General features: G+C 51.2%; 6 protein-coding genes across 6 annotated transcripts; 3 read left to right on the top strand and 3 right to left on the bottom strand.

The window, feature by feature from the left end:
* Nucleotides 1–203: 203 nt before the first annotated feature.
* On the bottom strand, nt 204–1162 carry RHO25_007439 (uncharacterized protein; the record flags this gene model as incomplete). The annotated part of the gene is made up of 3 exons (XM_023599627.1): nt 204–628; nt 687–870; nt 926–1162. 3 exons carry the CDS (start codon nt 1160–1162, stop codon nt 204–206), a joined length of 846 nt encoding a protein of 281 aa, XP_023449507.1.
* Nucleotides 1163–1830: 668 nt separating this feature from the next.
* On the bottom strand, nt 1831–3429 carry RHO25_007438 (uncharacterized protein; the record flags this gene model as incomplete). The annotated part of the gene is made up of 4 exons (XM_023599626.2): nt 1831–1964; nt 2020–2494; nt 2553–3037; nt 3090–3429. 4 exons carry the CDS (start codon nt 3427–3429, stop codon nt 1831–1833), a joined length of 1434 nt encoding a protein of 477 aa, XP_023449227.1.
* Nucleotides 3430–4007: 578 nt separating this feature from the next.
* Nucleotides 4008–5363, bottom strand: RHO25_007437 (uncharacterized protein; the record flags this gene model as incomplete). Its single annotated transcript, XM_023599625.2, has 1 exon — nt 4008–5363. One exon carries the CDS (start codon nt 5361–5363, stop codon nt 4008–4010), a length of 1356 nt encoding a protein of 451 aa, XP_023449047.1.
* Nucleotides 5364–5842: 479 nt separating this feature from the next.
* On the top strand, nt 5843–6632 carry RHO25_007436 (uncharacterized protein; the record flags this gene model as incomplete). The annotated part of the gene is made up of 2 exons (XM_023599624.1): nt 5843–6284; nt 6331–6632. The coding sequence occupies 2 exons, from the start codon at nt 5843–5845 to the stop codon at nt 6630–6632; spliced, it is 744 nt and encodes a 247-aa protein (XP_023449502.1).
* Nucleotides 6633–7021: 389 nt separating this feature from the next.
* RHO25_007435 (uncharacterized protein) lies at nt 7022–8074 on the top strand (the record flags this gene model as incomplete). The annotated part of the gene is made up of 1 exon (XM_023599623.2): nt 7022–8074. The coding sequence occupies one exon, from the start codon at nt 7022–7024 to the stop codon at nt 8072–8074; it is 1053 nt and encodes a 350-aa protein (XP_023449503.1).
* Nucleotides 8075–8717: 643 nt separating this feature from the next.
* Nucleotides 8718–11258, top strand: RHO25_007434 (uncharacterized protein; the record flags this gene model as incomplete). The annotated part of the gene is made up of 5 exons (XM_023599622.1): nt 8718–8826; nt 8876–9739; nt 9787–9877; nt 9928–10196; nt 10243–11258. 5 exons carry the CDS (start codon nt 8718–8720, stop codon nt 11256–11258), a joined length of 2349 nt encoding a protein of 782 aa, XP_023449504.1.
* Between the last annotated feature and the right edge of the window lie 940 nt (nt 11259–12198).

Below are 12198 nucleotides of genomic sequence, written 5' to 3'. Positions count from 1 at the left end.
TCTGCTTGACTCAATATCATAGCGTTTATAGCCATGCAAGTCAGCCCTTGGTGCCATTGCTATACTCGTGGTTCGGCATCCGCCCAGCTGTTGGCCATAATATCGCATGCCTTCATATTCTCTGTATTGATTAATCATATCTCATATCCTCATATCTCCATCATCAGAGTCCCACAAATCAGCGACCCACAAATCAGCGACCCCTACTTCCTATCTCTCTGTGTCCTCCTCAATGTCGCATACATAACCCTCATCCTCAAACTCTGCAACCTCGTAAACTCATACATGCAAATATCAGTCGAGTAATCCATATAGTTATGGATTGGATCCACGCCCCGTCGCTGGGGGCAAGTATCAGGATTCACAGCAGGACATCCTCGAGTAGCGTTCAATTGGTGAGGAGTATCAAGGACATAATCTCCTGGACCGCTGCAGCCGAGTCCATCTTCACTGAAAGTGTGAAAGAGTCCGAGCCAGTGGCCGGTTTCGTGAACGGCGGTTGCACCGAGGTTGTAGGAAGGAGTTTCGCCGCCCGGCATGCTACCCGCGAGGTTTACGCAGCCGTCGAGGATGCGTTGCTCTGGGGAGGCGAAGGGTTCGGGGAAGTAGCAGAAGCCGAGAAGGCCGTCTGGTTTGTTGGTTAGTATTATGTGCTTCTTGTGAGAGGTAGGATTGAGAAGACTCACTCCCGAGATCACTCAAAAAATACAGATTGAGGTCATCGTAGCCTCCCTTCCTCAACTTGGTCTTGTACTCCACTTCCAGAGGCCCATCGAGAGCAGAAGCCCATGCGTCATTGACAGTATAGTCGATGCTGATCGTCTTGAAAGCAAAGCGCGCAGAAGCATATGCCTCGTTCATCACTCGCATCTGTAGTAACGATCAGCTGGAGTTCCACGCCCGGTAAAACTGAGACATTCCATACCTGCTGCTCAACCATCTCACGAGGGTACAGACTACTCTTGTTCTGAGTCGTGATGACATGAACATAAGTGTCGACAGTATATCTTGCTCTCGAAGCTTGACGAGCCGCAAGACTGTCAGCAGGCTCTGCGGTGGCCTCGTATCTGAGATTTTGTGGGGCATTATTGTTGGTAGTTCCACACTTGCGCTGTGCAGAAGCACATGATACGGCCAAAGCCAAAACTGATAAGAGCTTCATAATGGTATCTCAATCTAAAGGTACATGCGACGAAGATGGAATAACCTTGATGGCAGCTATAACATACTTATAGGAAGGCCATGGCCATGGTCCACTCCACATGCTAACACGCATGTAAGTTGCAACCGTTGCAGAGCACAGAGCAGATCTGCACGCCACTGACTGTCCACGATCTATGCCAAGACATTCAGCTGAAGTAGTGGAGAGGTAAAATGCTTGATCCGTCGAAAGTGTTGGATACACTTGTCTCAATACGGAAGGTTGCTAAGTCGCTCGTCAATCAAGTGGTCTGGCTCGGGCTTGGCAAAGAATCCTTTGCGGAGCAAAATGCAGCTTGTGTGGTAGTTCGTCCATGAATGAGAGAGAGCTCGTGTGCCCGCCTTCTTCGCGAAGACCTCTTGTGGAGATGCTTGTTAGGTTCAGCGCTTTTTGGGTTGCCTTTCCTGCCGTGTCTCGGGTGCCAAGTGATAACGGTCTTCAACAGTGTCCTCGCGTGGCTGCACGCGAGCGAGACACGACGAACATGTCCACTCTGCTTCGATGTTCTGATGTTAGACATCCACTTCCAGATCATGTTGTCGTCCGGAAGTCCCGAGAGGGTTGCTGAAATGAATGGTCGTCAAAGAACGGCTTCGAATTTGGAGTACTGGAAGAGCGCTAGCGATGCTCTATTTCTGTGGTTCCTCATGCTTGCTTGAAGTCTCACTTCCAGCTTCCCTAGTTTCCAAAGGCACCGGCAATTTGTCATGTTCAATGGGCTCATGATCGCGGACGACCAGCCATGTAGGCACGATAGCAGCTCCTGCAATCTCAGTCAGAAACAAAGTACTCACACAATCGTGGAATGAAGTACTCACCCAACAAAATAGTGTTGATAGCAAGCGGCACACGACCACCCTTCCATTCCTGAGAGTTGATACCGTAGGACACAGCTTGCGCGAAACTCTCTTGTCCTCGCAAGATACCGGAGAAGCGAGCCATCTCGGAGATGTTGTCAGTCTTGGTGGACAGCAAGTAGTACATCCAATTCTGGAGAGCTTGCTGGGAGAATTGCCAGAGGATGATGACGAAGAAGCCTTTCAGAAAGCCTGCATCGACCCAATCATAGACTGGTGCCTCATCCATGCTGGTGTAGTGCTCTTGAACGACCCAGCCGTATACCCATGCGACGATGTGAAGCCCGAGGACGTAGAAGAAGCCGTAGACGATTCGCTTCTTCACGGGGAGTCCTTTGTAATCAAGGAGTGCGCTGATGATTTGAGATGAGATCAGGCCGCCGATGTACTGACACAAGCCCATGAGTGCTCTTGCTCGCACGCCGAAGTAGTACGTCTGTACATGATCGTCAGAACAAGTCCTCGAAACGCATTCAGTGTTCTTGGTTTCTTACCTGGAAATTGCCAGCGTATTGGTTGAAGTAGGCTGACCAGAACACCGGCAGCAGTAGCAACAGATCCTTCCTCTTGCTGAGCTGCCAGAGCGCCTGGAACTCCTTCTTGAAGCTGCTCTCTGCCTTCACGATGACCTTGCTGCCATCTGCTCTTTGCACCTTCTCCGGCGGGCTGAGAGCAAGTGCAAGCGGCACAGACAAGCATTGCAGAGCGACAAACACCAGATATGTCTGATAGCCAACTTTGCCCTTCTTCGCAGCATGAGCATCGTGATTGAGTCCGAGCACGATAGCTCCGCCCATGAGCGGCCCACCAGTTCTGAACCAGAGCCAGATGTTCATATATCGGCCTCGTTTTCCAGGTTCGGGATAGCCTAACGCAACTGCACCTTCACTTGCCCAGAACAGTCCTGCTGACATTCCGCAAGTTGCAGCGCCGACAAGTACGAGCCAGACAGTGCCGTATCTGTCGTTGCAGTACAGGCCTGACGCACAATCAGCATGTAGATCAAAGTAGAGGGAGTCCGAGTTTCTCACCCGCGCTGTAAACAGGATAACCGATACTTCCCAACAGTAGAGTGTAGTTGAGTCCGATTCGGTTCGCGATAGGTCCTCCAAACAAACAAAGAATTCCCATAAGTCCGAAGACGAGCGCATTTGCCGCATTGACAAGATACGGCTCCTGGGCACCGCCAGCTCCGAGCGAGTTCATGGCGTTCCACAGTCCAGGTGACATGAACCCAACGCCTCCAATAACGCAGGCATTAAAAAGAGTCGTATGGTACCATGTCCGGTGCTTCTTGATTTGCGGCTCCTGTGTGGGAAGAGTCTCTGCGATACTCGCAGTCGGCACCTTGGGCGCCACAGGTTCAGCCATGATGATTTCGAAGACGTTCGCTCAAGAAGGGACAAGAGCGATAAGCATAGCCTGGGAGCATGCTCGAAATAAGTACAAGCTTGTGCAAGCACGTAAACAGCATTTTGGTGCTTGGCATGGGCATGGTAGCATTCAACGCGGCGAAGATTTTGCAGTTTCTCCATAGCCTAGAGGTGCTGTTGGCGAGTGTTGAAGTCGCGAATTTGGACGCGCGATCACGACATCTGCAACTATCCTGGCTCAGACCCACTAAATCGGGTTGTGTGCTTCGAGAATGTCTGTACAAGTCGGCAGAGAGACTGCATCTGCGTATTTGTCCGCGTCTCGAGGTACGGTTCGCCGGCCGACTCAATGCTGTGGCGAAAACGTGGCACCCTAGTTGCGAACGTGTTGACCAGAGCACTTGGAGTGATGGCGGGCAAACTTCGGCATGCCTCGAAGTCATTGTGTAGCATCGGTTCGCTTGCATGCACGGCATGGTGCAGTTCCCAATTGATGACCCGTGAAGAGGGCTGAGATGGTAAAATTCATTGATTCTAGATCTATATGATGTACAAGTAAGTCTTCGTCGCTGCCATCTATAACTTTGGAAATCGCACGCGCAAGAATTGTGTCGGCCAGGCGATATCTAGACCGAGTCGCCATGCGACCTTGAGCACCCACTCGGGCTCTCGCATGAACTGTCGTGCAACCAAGATCAGGTCAGCCATAGGTTCCTTGTTGCCAGTCGCGTCAGTCATGGCCTTTGCAACCTCTGCCTCTTTCTTGATGCTATCACTGTCTTCCACGATGTCTCTGGCTTGCTCAGCTTCTGTGATGAGACCTACGGCTCCTATCAAGATTTTCTTGTTGGCGGCCTTGGCCTCTTTTCGAATTTGAGCTGCAATCTTGATTTGGTAATCTTTCGCGTTGAACGTAGTGATTCTCTGTTGAGGATGGTTGCCCGCACTGGAGACGTCGATGAGGTCGACGCCAAGGTCTGCAACGATGTTTGTGAGCTTGATGGTACTCTCCACGTCCCAGGTGCCGTATCGTTTCCCAATCTCTGTCTCCTCCATCCACTCGGTTGAGCTCAATCGGAGGAATAATGGCACGCTTGCAGGGATGACTTTGCGAATAGCTTGGATGATCTCAATCACGAGTCGTGTTCGATTCTCAAATGAGCCGCCGTATTTGTCCGTGCGTCTGTTTGTTATCGGGCTCAAGAATTGGTGAATCAGGTACCCATGTGCACCATGAATTTCGAGGACATCACACCCAGCTCGAACGCTACGCTGTGCTGCAGAAGCCCAGTCCTGAACAAGCTGCTCAATTTCCGGGATGCTCAGCTCTCGTGGTGCGTAATACCCGCCTCTAGGATCGTCACTTCTGATGCCATCCCACGTGAACTCTTCGCCTCCGGAAGCCGAAACCACATTGTCAGGCCAGCCGCCGGCTTCTTTCGTTGCTCGTATGCTCGCAGCCTTTTTACCAGCAGCGATGAAAGGAGGCATGGTGCTAGCCTTTCGGCCTGCATGCGCTAGCTGCATACCGCAGAGAGCACCTTGGCTGTGTATGAAGTCGGCCACCATTTTGATCCCGTCAATCTGGCTGTCCGACCAGACGCCAGGGCAATTGGGTGAGATGCGACCATTTGGCTGGACCCCGGAAGCTTCGATGAAGACCAGGGAGGCGCCCTTTAAGGCGTAGTGACCAAGCGTGGCAACGTGGTATGGAGTCAAAGCACCAATTTGCGGCCCTGTTTCTGCGGTGGAGTACTGGCACATTGGCGCCACCACGATGCGGTTTCGAAGTGTCACGCCACGAATCGTGAGAGGCTTGAATAGCGTTGGCATTGGAGCATTCTTGTCGAAAGGTGTTCCCGGCGAATTGGTGTGTTGAGGCGTGAAGTACGGTATGCCTGGGTAAGGCGTATTGTAAGAGATCGGCGCCATCTTGAGTGTGGAATCAGCGAAGAATATTGGCAATTCTGCCTACAGAATTATCAATACGAAAATATGAAGAAGATGTTGATATGTCGTCGCTGGGAAATGCCCCTGCTCGAACACTTTCGTTGATTGATCAGCAGAAACGCGACGCGACTTCAAGACCTCGGCAATTGTTTCAGCGCTCGCTACTGCTGCTGAACTGAGCATACAGTAGCAGCAGCGCATTAGATGAGTTGGCAGCCCAGTGTAATGATGCTTAACCTCCTGCGAGTGTCGATCTGACAGGTGAGCACATTTGTTTTTGATGCTTCTGAGGTTCGAGGGACGCTTCCAAGGCAAGATCGTCGGGACAGTCTAGACCGAGTCTCGCACGAGCCAACGCCAAGAAGAGCTGCTCCCCCACTTTCCGAGGGGCCATACAAACAGCAACCCATTCTACAGATGGACGCATCAACATCTCATATCTCCTCTCGCAGTGCTCAAGAATGACAACAGTCCTGGTGACCGGCGGCTCTCGTGGTATTGGCCGTGCAACCGCAATCCTGGCCGGGAAACGAGGCTGGAACGTAGGCGTCAACTACAAGGAGAATGCTCAAGCAGCAGAGATGACTGCTCACGTAGTAGAGTCCGCCGGCGGGAAAGCTATCATCGTGAAAGGCGGTGTCGAGAATGAGCAGGATGTCATTCGCATGTTCGACGAGGTGGAGACGCACTTTGGTGCGATCAATGCCGTTGTCGTCAATGCAGGCATCACACTGCCTGCCATGACTCTTGCCGAGATGGACATCAACCGACTCAGGCAGATGTTTGATGTGAATGTCTTGGGAGCATATCTGTGCGCACGCGAGGCTGCGAGACGGATGCCGACGAGCAGAGGAGGCTCAGGCGGCAACATCGTATTTGTCTCTTCTGCGGCGGCGAAGCTGGGTGAGGAGTACATGACTCTGGCGAGTGTAGTTGCTGACATTTACAGGCGGCCCAAATGAATATGTCGATTATGCTGGTTCCAAAGGAGCCATTGATACTCTCACTGTCGGACTTGCGAAAGAGCTTGGCACTCAAGGCGTCCGTGTCAATGGAGTTCGGCCTGGCCTTATCAATACGGAGATACATGCGACGACTGGTGATCCGGATCGAGCTGACCGACTTGGCAAGACTACGCCCCTTGGACGTGCTGGTGAAGCTGAGGAAGTGGCTGAAGCGATCATCTGGCTGCTCTCCTCGGCTTCGTCGTACGTCACTGGCACAGTTCTCGACGTGACTGGAGGTCGGTGAGGTCGACAAGCGTTCAGGTCTTCAGCTTGCGATTGATGCGCACGATGCGAAGATCATGTCCCTACGCAAGTTCAGGCGTTGCAGATTGAAGCAATGTCGGGAAGGATTTCAGCTCCGAGATATTGCCAAGCCTGCTCACACCTGAGCTGATATGACATCGGCACCGGAGTGCATCTGGTTGTGCTGACATGCGCCTACATATGCGTCGTGACGCAGGTTCAATATCGGCTGTCATGGAGGAAGCTTCTATTCTGGTGGTCAGCAGCACTTCCGGCTGGTGGTCCCCCGACGCAGGTCTTCCGAACCATGTACATAAGAACGACGCTACACGCACGAGTGTCAACTTGTCAGCCTATCGACATTGCAGATCGTGATAGAAGTCGTTCACGATGTCAATATCAAAACGCCTCTCGCCATCATGCCAGCAGGTCGTTCGGGAAGAACTGGACGGCTTACCATCAACGGCCAAAGTGACAGTCAGATCATGCCTCGCAGACCCTGACTTGAGCCCAGTTGTGCTTGCCCACAAGTGTAACGACTGTGTTCTGACACCCTCCGGCCTCTACTCTGACATGGTCCTCACCGTCGCCAGCCACATCCACCGCGCCTACGAACCCAACACCGAGGTCCCAGGCATAAACGTTAGCGACCTTCAAGTCCACAAACCCCTCATCGTCAAAGAACCAACCAACCTCGCGTCCCTCTTCATCGAGATGGAAGTCAAGGCCTCGTCCAAGGACCCCAAAATAAGTTCCACAACCCTTCACTGCACCTTCCACTCCACCACCCCAACCGGCACCCGACTCCAAGAAATGGGCCACTGCACCGCAACTTACGAATCCTCTTCAAAGTGGCTCCAAACCTGGTTCCCCTACACTCCAATAATCCTTAACCGCATATCCTCCCTCCAGACAGCCGCAATCAAAGAGAACAACCTCTCAGTTCAACTCGTCCAGCGCACAAAAGCCTACAAACTCTTCTCCTCTTTCGTGCAATACGGCCCCAAGTACCAAAACATGTCCGAAGTCATTTTCGATACTCGAATATTGGAAGCTACAGCCACGATCGACTTGGTCCATCTCGACTTTCAAAAAGACTTTCTCGGACCTTACCTTCTCGATGCAACAGGCCACTTGAGCGGATTCGTGTGTAATGCCGTGGAGAAAGATGGGGATAAATTCGCGTACATCAATGGTGGCGTAGGAGCGATGAAATTGAGCAGCAAATTCCAGCCGGAGAAGGTGAAAGTGGGGCAAAGTACTCTGCAGAACTATGTCCAGATGAGGATTCTGCCAAGTGACAAGACGGTTTTGCAAGGTGACGTTTTTGTTCTGCAGGACGAGGAGATTGTAGGTGTTTGGGAACAAGTGAGATTTAAGAGGATTCCAAGGAGGGTTTTGGATGTTTTCTTGCCGAAGCCGAAGGCGGCGGGGAAGAAGTGAGAAAGGATCTTCCAATTGCATACAAGGGATCGCAGTCCTTCCTCATGCGCCCATCTCTACAGGATTGCGATCATACCTCACTTCTCCGCGCCAAAAGAGTCGCGCCCGCACGCCAAGTCTGCGTCTAACCAGGATGACCAATGCGAATCCCGGCCTTCCCGATCTTTCACGTGCATCTTGTGCATGACTAACCCTCCCGAACTATCCGTACCTCGTCCCTGGCAAAGTCTCTGGAAATTAAACACAATTGCTACCAATCACCTGGAGACACATGCTGCTGGCACCCATACAATGTACAAGCTGAGTTCCTGAATCCAGGTGGTTTGTTCGATGCAGCAATCCGTATGAGTACGACCGAGGATTCTGTGAGGAGCTGCAGTGACATCGTGTGAGCATCAAACCTCATGCGATTGTCCAAGTAGCTTCCGGATCTGCCGCGTTTGAGAGGGATGTTTGGATCTCTCCCACACGACATGACAGGTTCAACCACGTACAGGGCCAGGATCAATAGCTTCCGAAACACCCAGATCATCTCATGCACAGCCATCACAATGTAGGCACTTAATCTCACTTTGACTTATGCTTTCACTTCACCTGTCGCTATCCCGTTTCTTACCTCCTACCTTTGCGCCACTTTGACAACATGGCTCACTCGCTCGCCACTGTTGTTCTGGCTGCTCAGCTGGCGTCAGCAGCTCTTGTCACTGAACCTTTACAATACGTGGATCAGCTGGTGGGGACCCAAAATGGAGGTATGCGCGTGGCGAGTCGATACTCGAATGCAGCAACTGACTTGCGTAGGTAATGTCTTCGCTGGAGCATCACTCCCATATGGCATGGCGAAAGCTGTCGCCGACACCGACAGCGATTCCAGGCAGGGCGGCTTCACCACTGATGGCGCCAATATTACTGGCTTCTCTGGCATGCACGACTCTGGAACTGGTGGCAATCCTTCGTTGGGCCTCTTCCCGCTCTTCCCTTTTTCCAGTTGTGAGGGAGATGAGATCAATGGGTGCGAGTTTCCCAAGAAAGATCGCAGCGAACCGTACGTCAACACCTCGCTCAAGGCCTCGCCAGGCTACTTCAGCATCGATCTTCAGAGCGGCGTCCGTGGTGAGATGACTGCCGCGTTCCATACTGCACTTTTCCAATTCACGTTTCCTGAGAGCGGAAGTGGCAGTCCGGTCGTCTACTTGGACTTGTCAGATCTCTCCGATTCGCGTCAGGATAATGCCACGATCTCCGTCGAAGACTCGGGAAGAATGACGGGTTATGGTCGCTTCGAGCCATCGTTTGGACAGGAGAAGTACATTGCATACTTTTGCGCCGATTTTAAGGGTGGGGTTGTCCGAGATACAGGTGTGGTTGTCAACAGCCGCGGAAGTGCGGATGTGAAGGACTTGAAGATCTCCCGCGGCATCAATAGATACCCACTTCCAGGGGGCGGCTTTGTGCGATTCTCAGACAGGTCGCCTGTTATTGCAAGAGTCGGATACAGTTTCATCAGCAGCGAACAGGCGTGTCAACTGGCAGAGAGCGAGATTCCCGAGTTTGACTTTCAAGCCACGCAGAAGGCGGCTGTGGATGCGTGGACTGAGAAGATCAGTGTCATTTCGGTGGAGACGAATAATGTGGATGAGGATACTCTGAAGAACTTTTACTCAGGTGAGGTCGAATTTGATGTTGGGTATGAAGTGAGCTGACGAGTGTAGGGGTGTACCGCACTTTCATCAATCCTCAGAACTACACTGGTGTGCAGCCAGTCGTGGATGCCAACACGATATACTTTGACAGCTTCTACTGGTGAGATAAGCGTGTGGGATGTGAGCGGAGTCTGGACTGACGGCTTGCAGTATCTGGGACCACTTCCGATCTCAATTTCCATTCTTGGTCCTTGTCGATCCACTTGCGATGGAGCAGATTATCCAAGGCTTGCTGACGCTGTACGATATTCAAGGCTGGCTACCAGATTGTCACATGTCACTCAGCAAAGGATACACTCAAGGCGGTAGCAACGCAGACGTGGTCATGGCCGATGCTTACTCGAAGCTCAACTCCACCAATATTGACTGGAATAAGGTGTACGAGGCGGTTGTGCGAGATGCCGAGGAGGAGCCATATGGTAAGCAGTCCAGAGATTGCATTGAGGCTATGCTAACATGTATCAGACTGGTGCTGCCAAGGACGTGGTGGTCTCGACAGCTGGAAATCCCTCCATTACATTCCCGTCGAGGACTTTGACTACAAAGGCTTTGGCACTCACACTCGCTCCATCTCCCGCACACTGGAGTACAGCTACAACGACTTCTGCATCTCTACCATTGCTCAAGGACTCGGCAAGCAGGGCGATGTTGAGAAGTATCAGCAGACCAGCGGCAACTGGCGCAATCTCTTCCGCGCAGATCAAGAGTCGAACCTATTCAATTCTTCGACCAGCACCGGGTTCACTGGCTTCTTCCAGCCCAAGTATCTCAATCAGACCTGGGGTCGACAGGATCCGCTCTACTGCTCCAACATTGATAACTCTCCTACAAAGTCATGCAGTCTGCAGAATACAGCTTCGGAGACGTACGAGTCTTCTGTCTGGGAGTACTCGTTCTACGTGCCTCACGATATGGCACAGCTCATCGCCACGCTCGGCGGCCCGGAGACGTTTGTGCGCAGACTGGAGTATCTGCACGATCAGAACATCACCTACATTGGGAATGAGCCTTCATTCTTAACGGTCTACCAATATCACTACGCCGGACGACCTGCTCTCTCTGCCACACGTGCGCACTTTTACGTGCCCAGGTTCTTCTCCCCAACGCTTAGTGGTCTTCCTGGGAACGATGACTCTGGAACCATGGGCGCTTTCCTGGCATTTACCATGATGGGTCTGATACCGAACCCGGGACAGAATGTGTACTTCATCATCCCGCCCTTCTTTAAAGAAGTGAGGATTAAGCATCCTATAACGGGCAATACGGCGGTTATCAGGAATGTGAACTTTGATGGGGGCAACTATGAGAATGTGTACATTCAGAGTGCGACGCTGAATGGGGAGGATTACACGAGGAATTGGATCGGGCATGAGTTCTTTACCGAGGGCAAAGAGTTGGTGTTGACCTTGGGACGAAATGAGAGTCAGTGGGGAACGAGAGTGGAAGATTTACCGCCGAGTTTGAGCGAGTATCAATTTTAGGGAGTGGCAATGGGGTTGTTGGAGGGTAGCATAGTGAATTGATAAGATCATGATTGGCAGCGCTAGCTAGTAGTTCGTCTGTAAACATATCCTGCGTGTTTCTAATCGAGTCTTGCTTCTGTATATCAAGTTCTGCTAGTTTCATAGTCGCTAGAGCTACTAGAGTCGAGAAGATATACGTGCCGTCCGACCTTAGGTAACTACTAGAGTTAGATAGTTTTAATATAGAGGCGTTACTCCCGTCTAATTAATAGCGGCACTTTAGCTCGCAGGCATAACTATCTACACTAGTAATAATAGCCTAGCTAAGCGTAGCGTAGTTACCTTTAGCCTAACGGAAGGATAAAACGCAGAACTATTAAGCAATATAAACTCCTAAGACGCCGCCGCTAGATACTACTACGGCAATAAGAGCGGCGGACGATAGGCATGTCTCGCTAATATAAGTAGTAAGTAGTCTAGGCATATATAATCTTAAAGGGGAATTGCTAATATACTAACTAGCACTTACTAGGCGCTCGACTCTATAGTATTAATTACGCCGACCGATAGACCTAATTGCGGCACGAAATAGAGTAGCTAGTACGGTAAGAAGGCTGCCTTTTATCGTAGGCGACTAACGTGCGGCAAGTTAGAGTAGCGTTACTATATCCTTCTGCCTACGCGTCGGCGAATCGTACGACTAGTAGCAGAAAGCTCTAGCTTTCGGGTTTCTATATATTTCGGCTTACTACTAAATAGCGTATAGAAGTTCCTCGTACGTCTCCTCTCTATATTATATTATAGCCGAGCTTTAAAGAGACATATTAGGCTAGCGGCTATTCTTCTTCGCGTATTCTCCTCTAGTAGAAATAGTATAAAGCTAACAAGTCTAGTCGTTAGGTTCTCTAAGCTAGAGCAATTCCTACTAGCTTCGTAGATACCTTATAGGCTAAAGTAG

This window comes from Cercospora beticola, chromosome 5 (assembly GCF_033473495.1).
Source record: "Cercospora beticola chromosome 5, complete sequence".
Taxonomy (NCBI): Eukaryota; Fungi; Ascomycota; class Dothideomycetes; order Mycosphaerellales; family Mycosphaerellaceae; genus Cercospora; species Cercospora beticola.
This window is presented reverse-complemented; position numbering and strand designations above follow the sequence as displayed.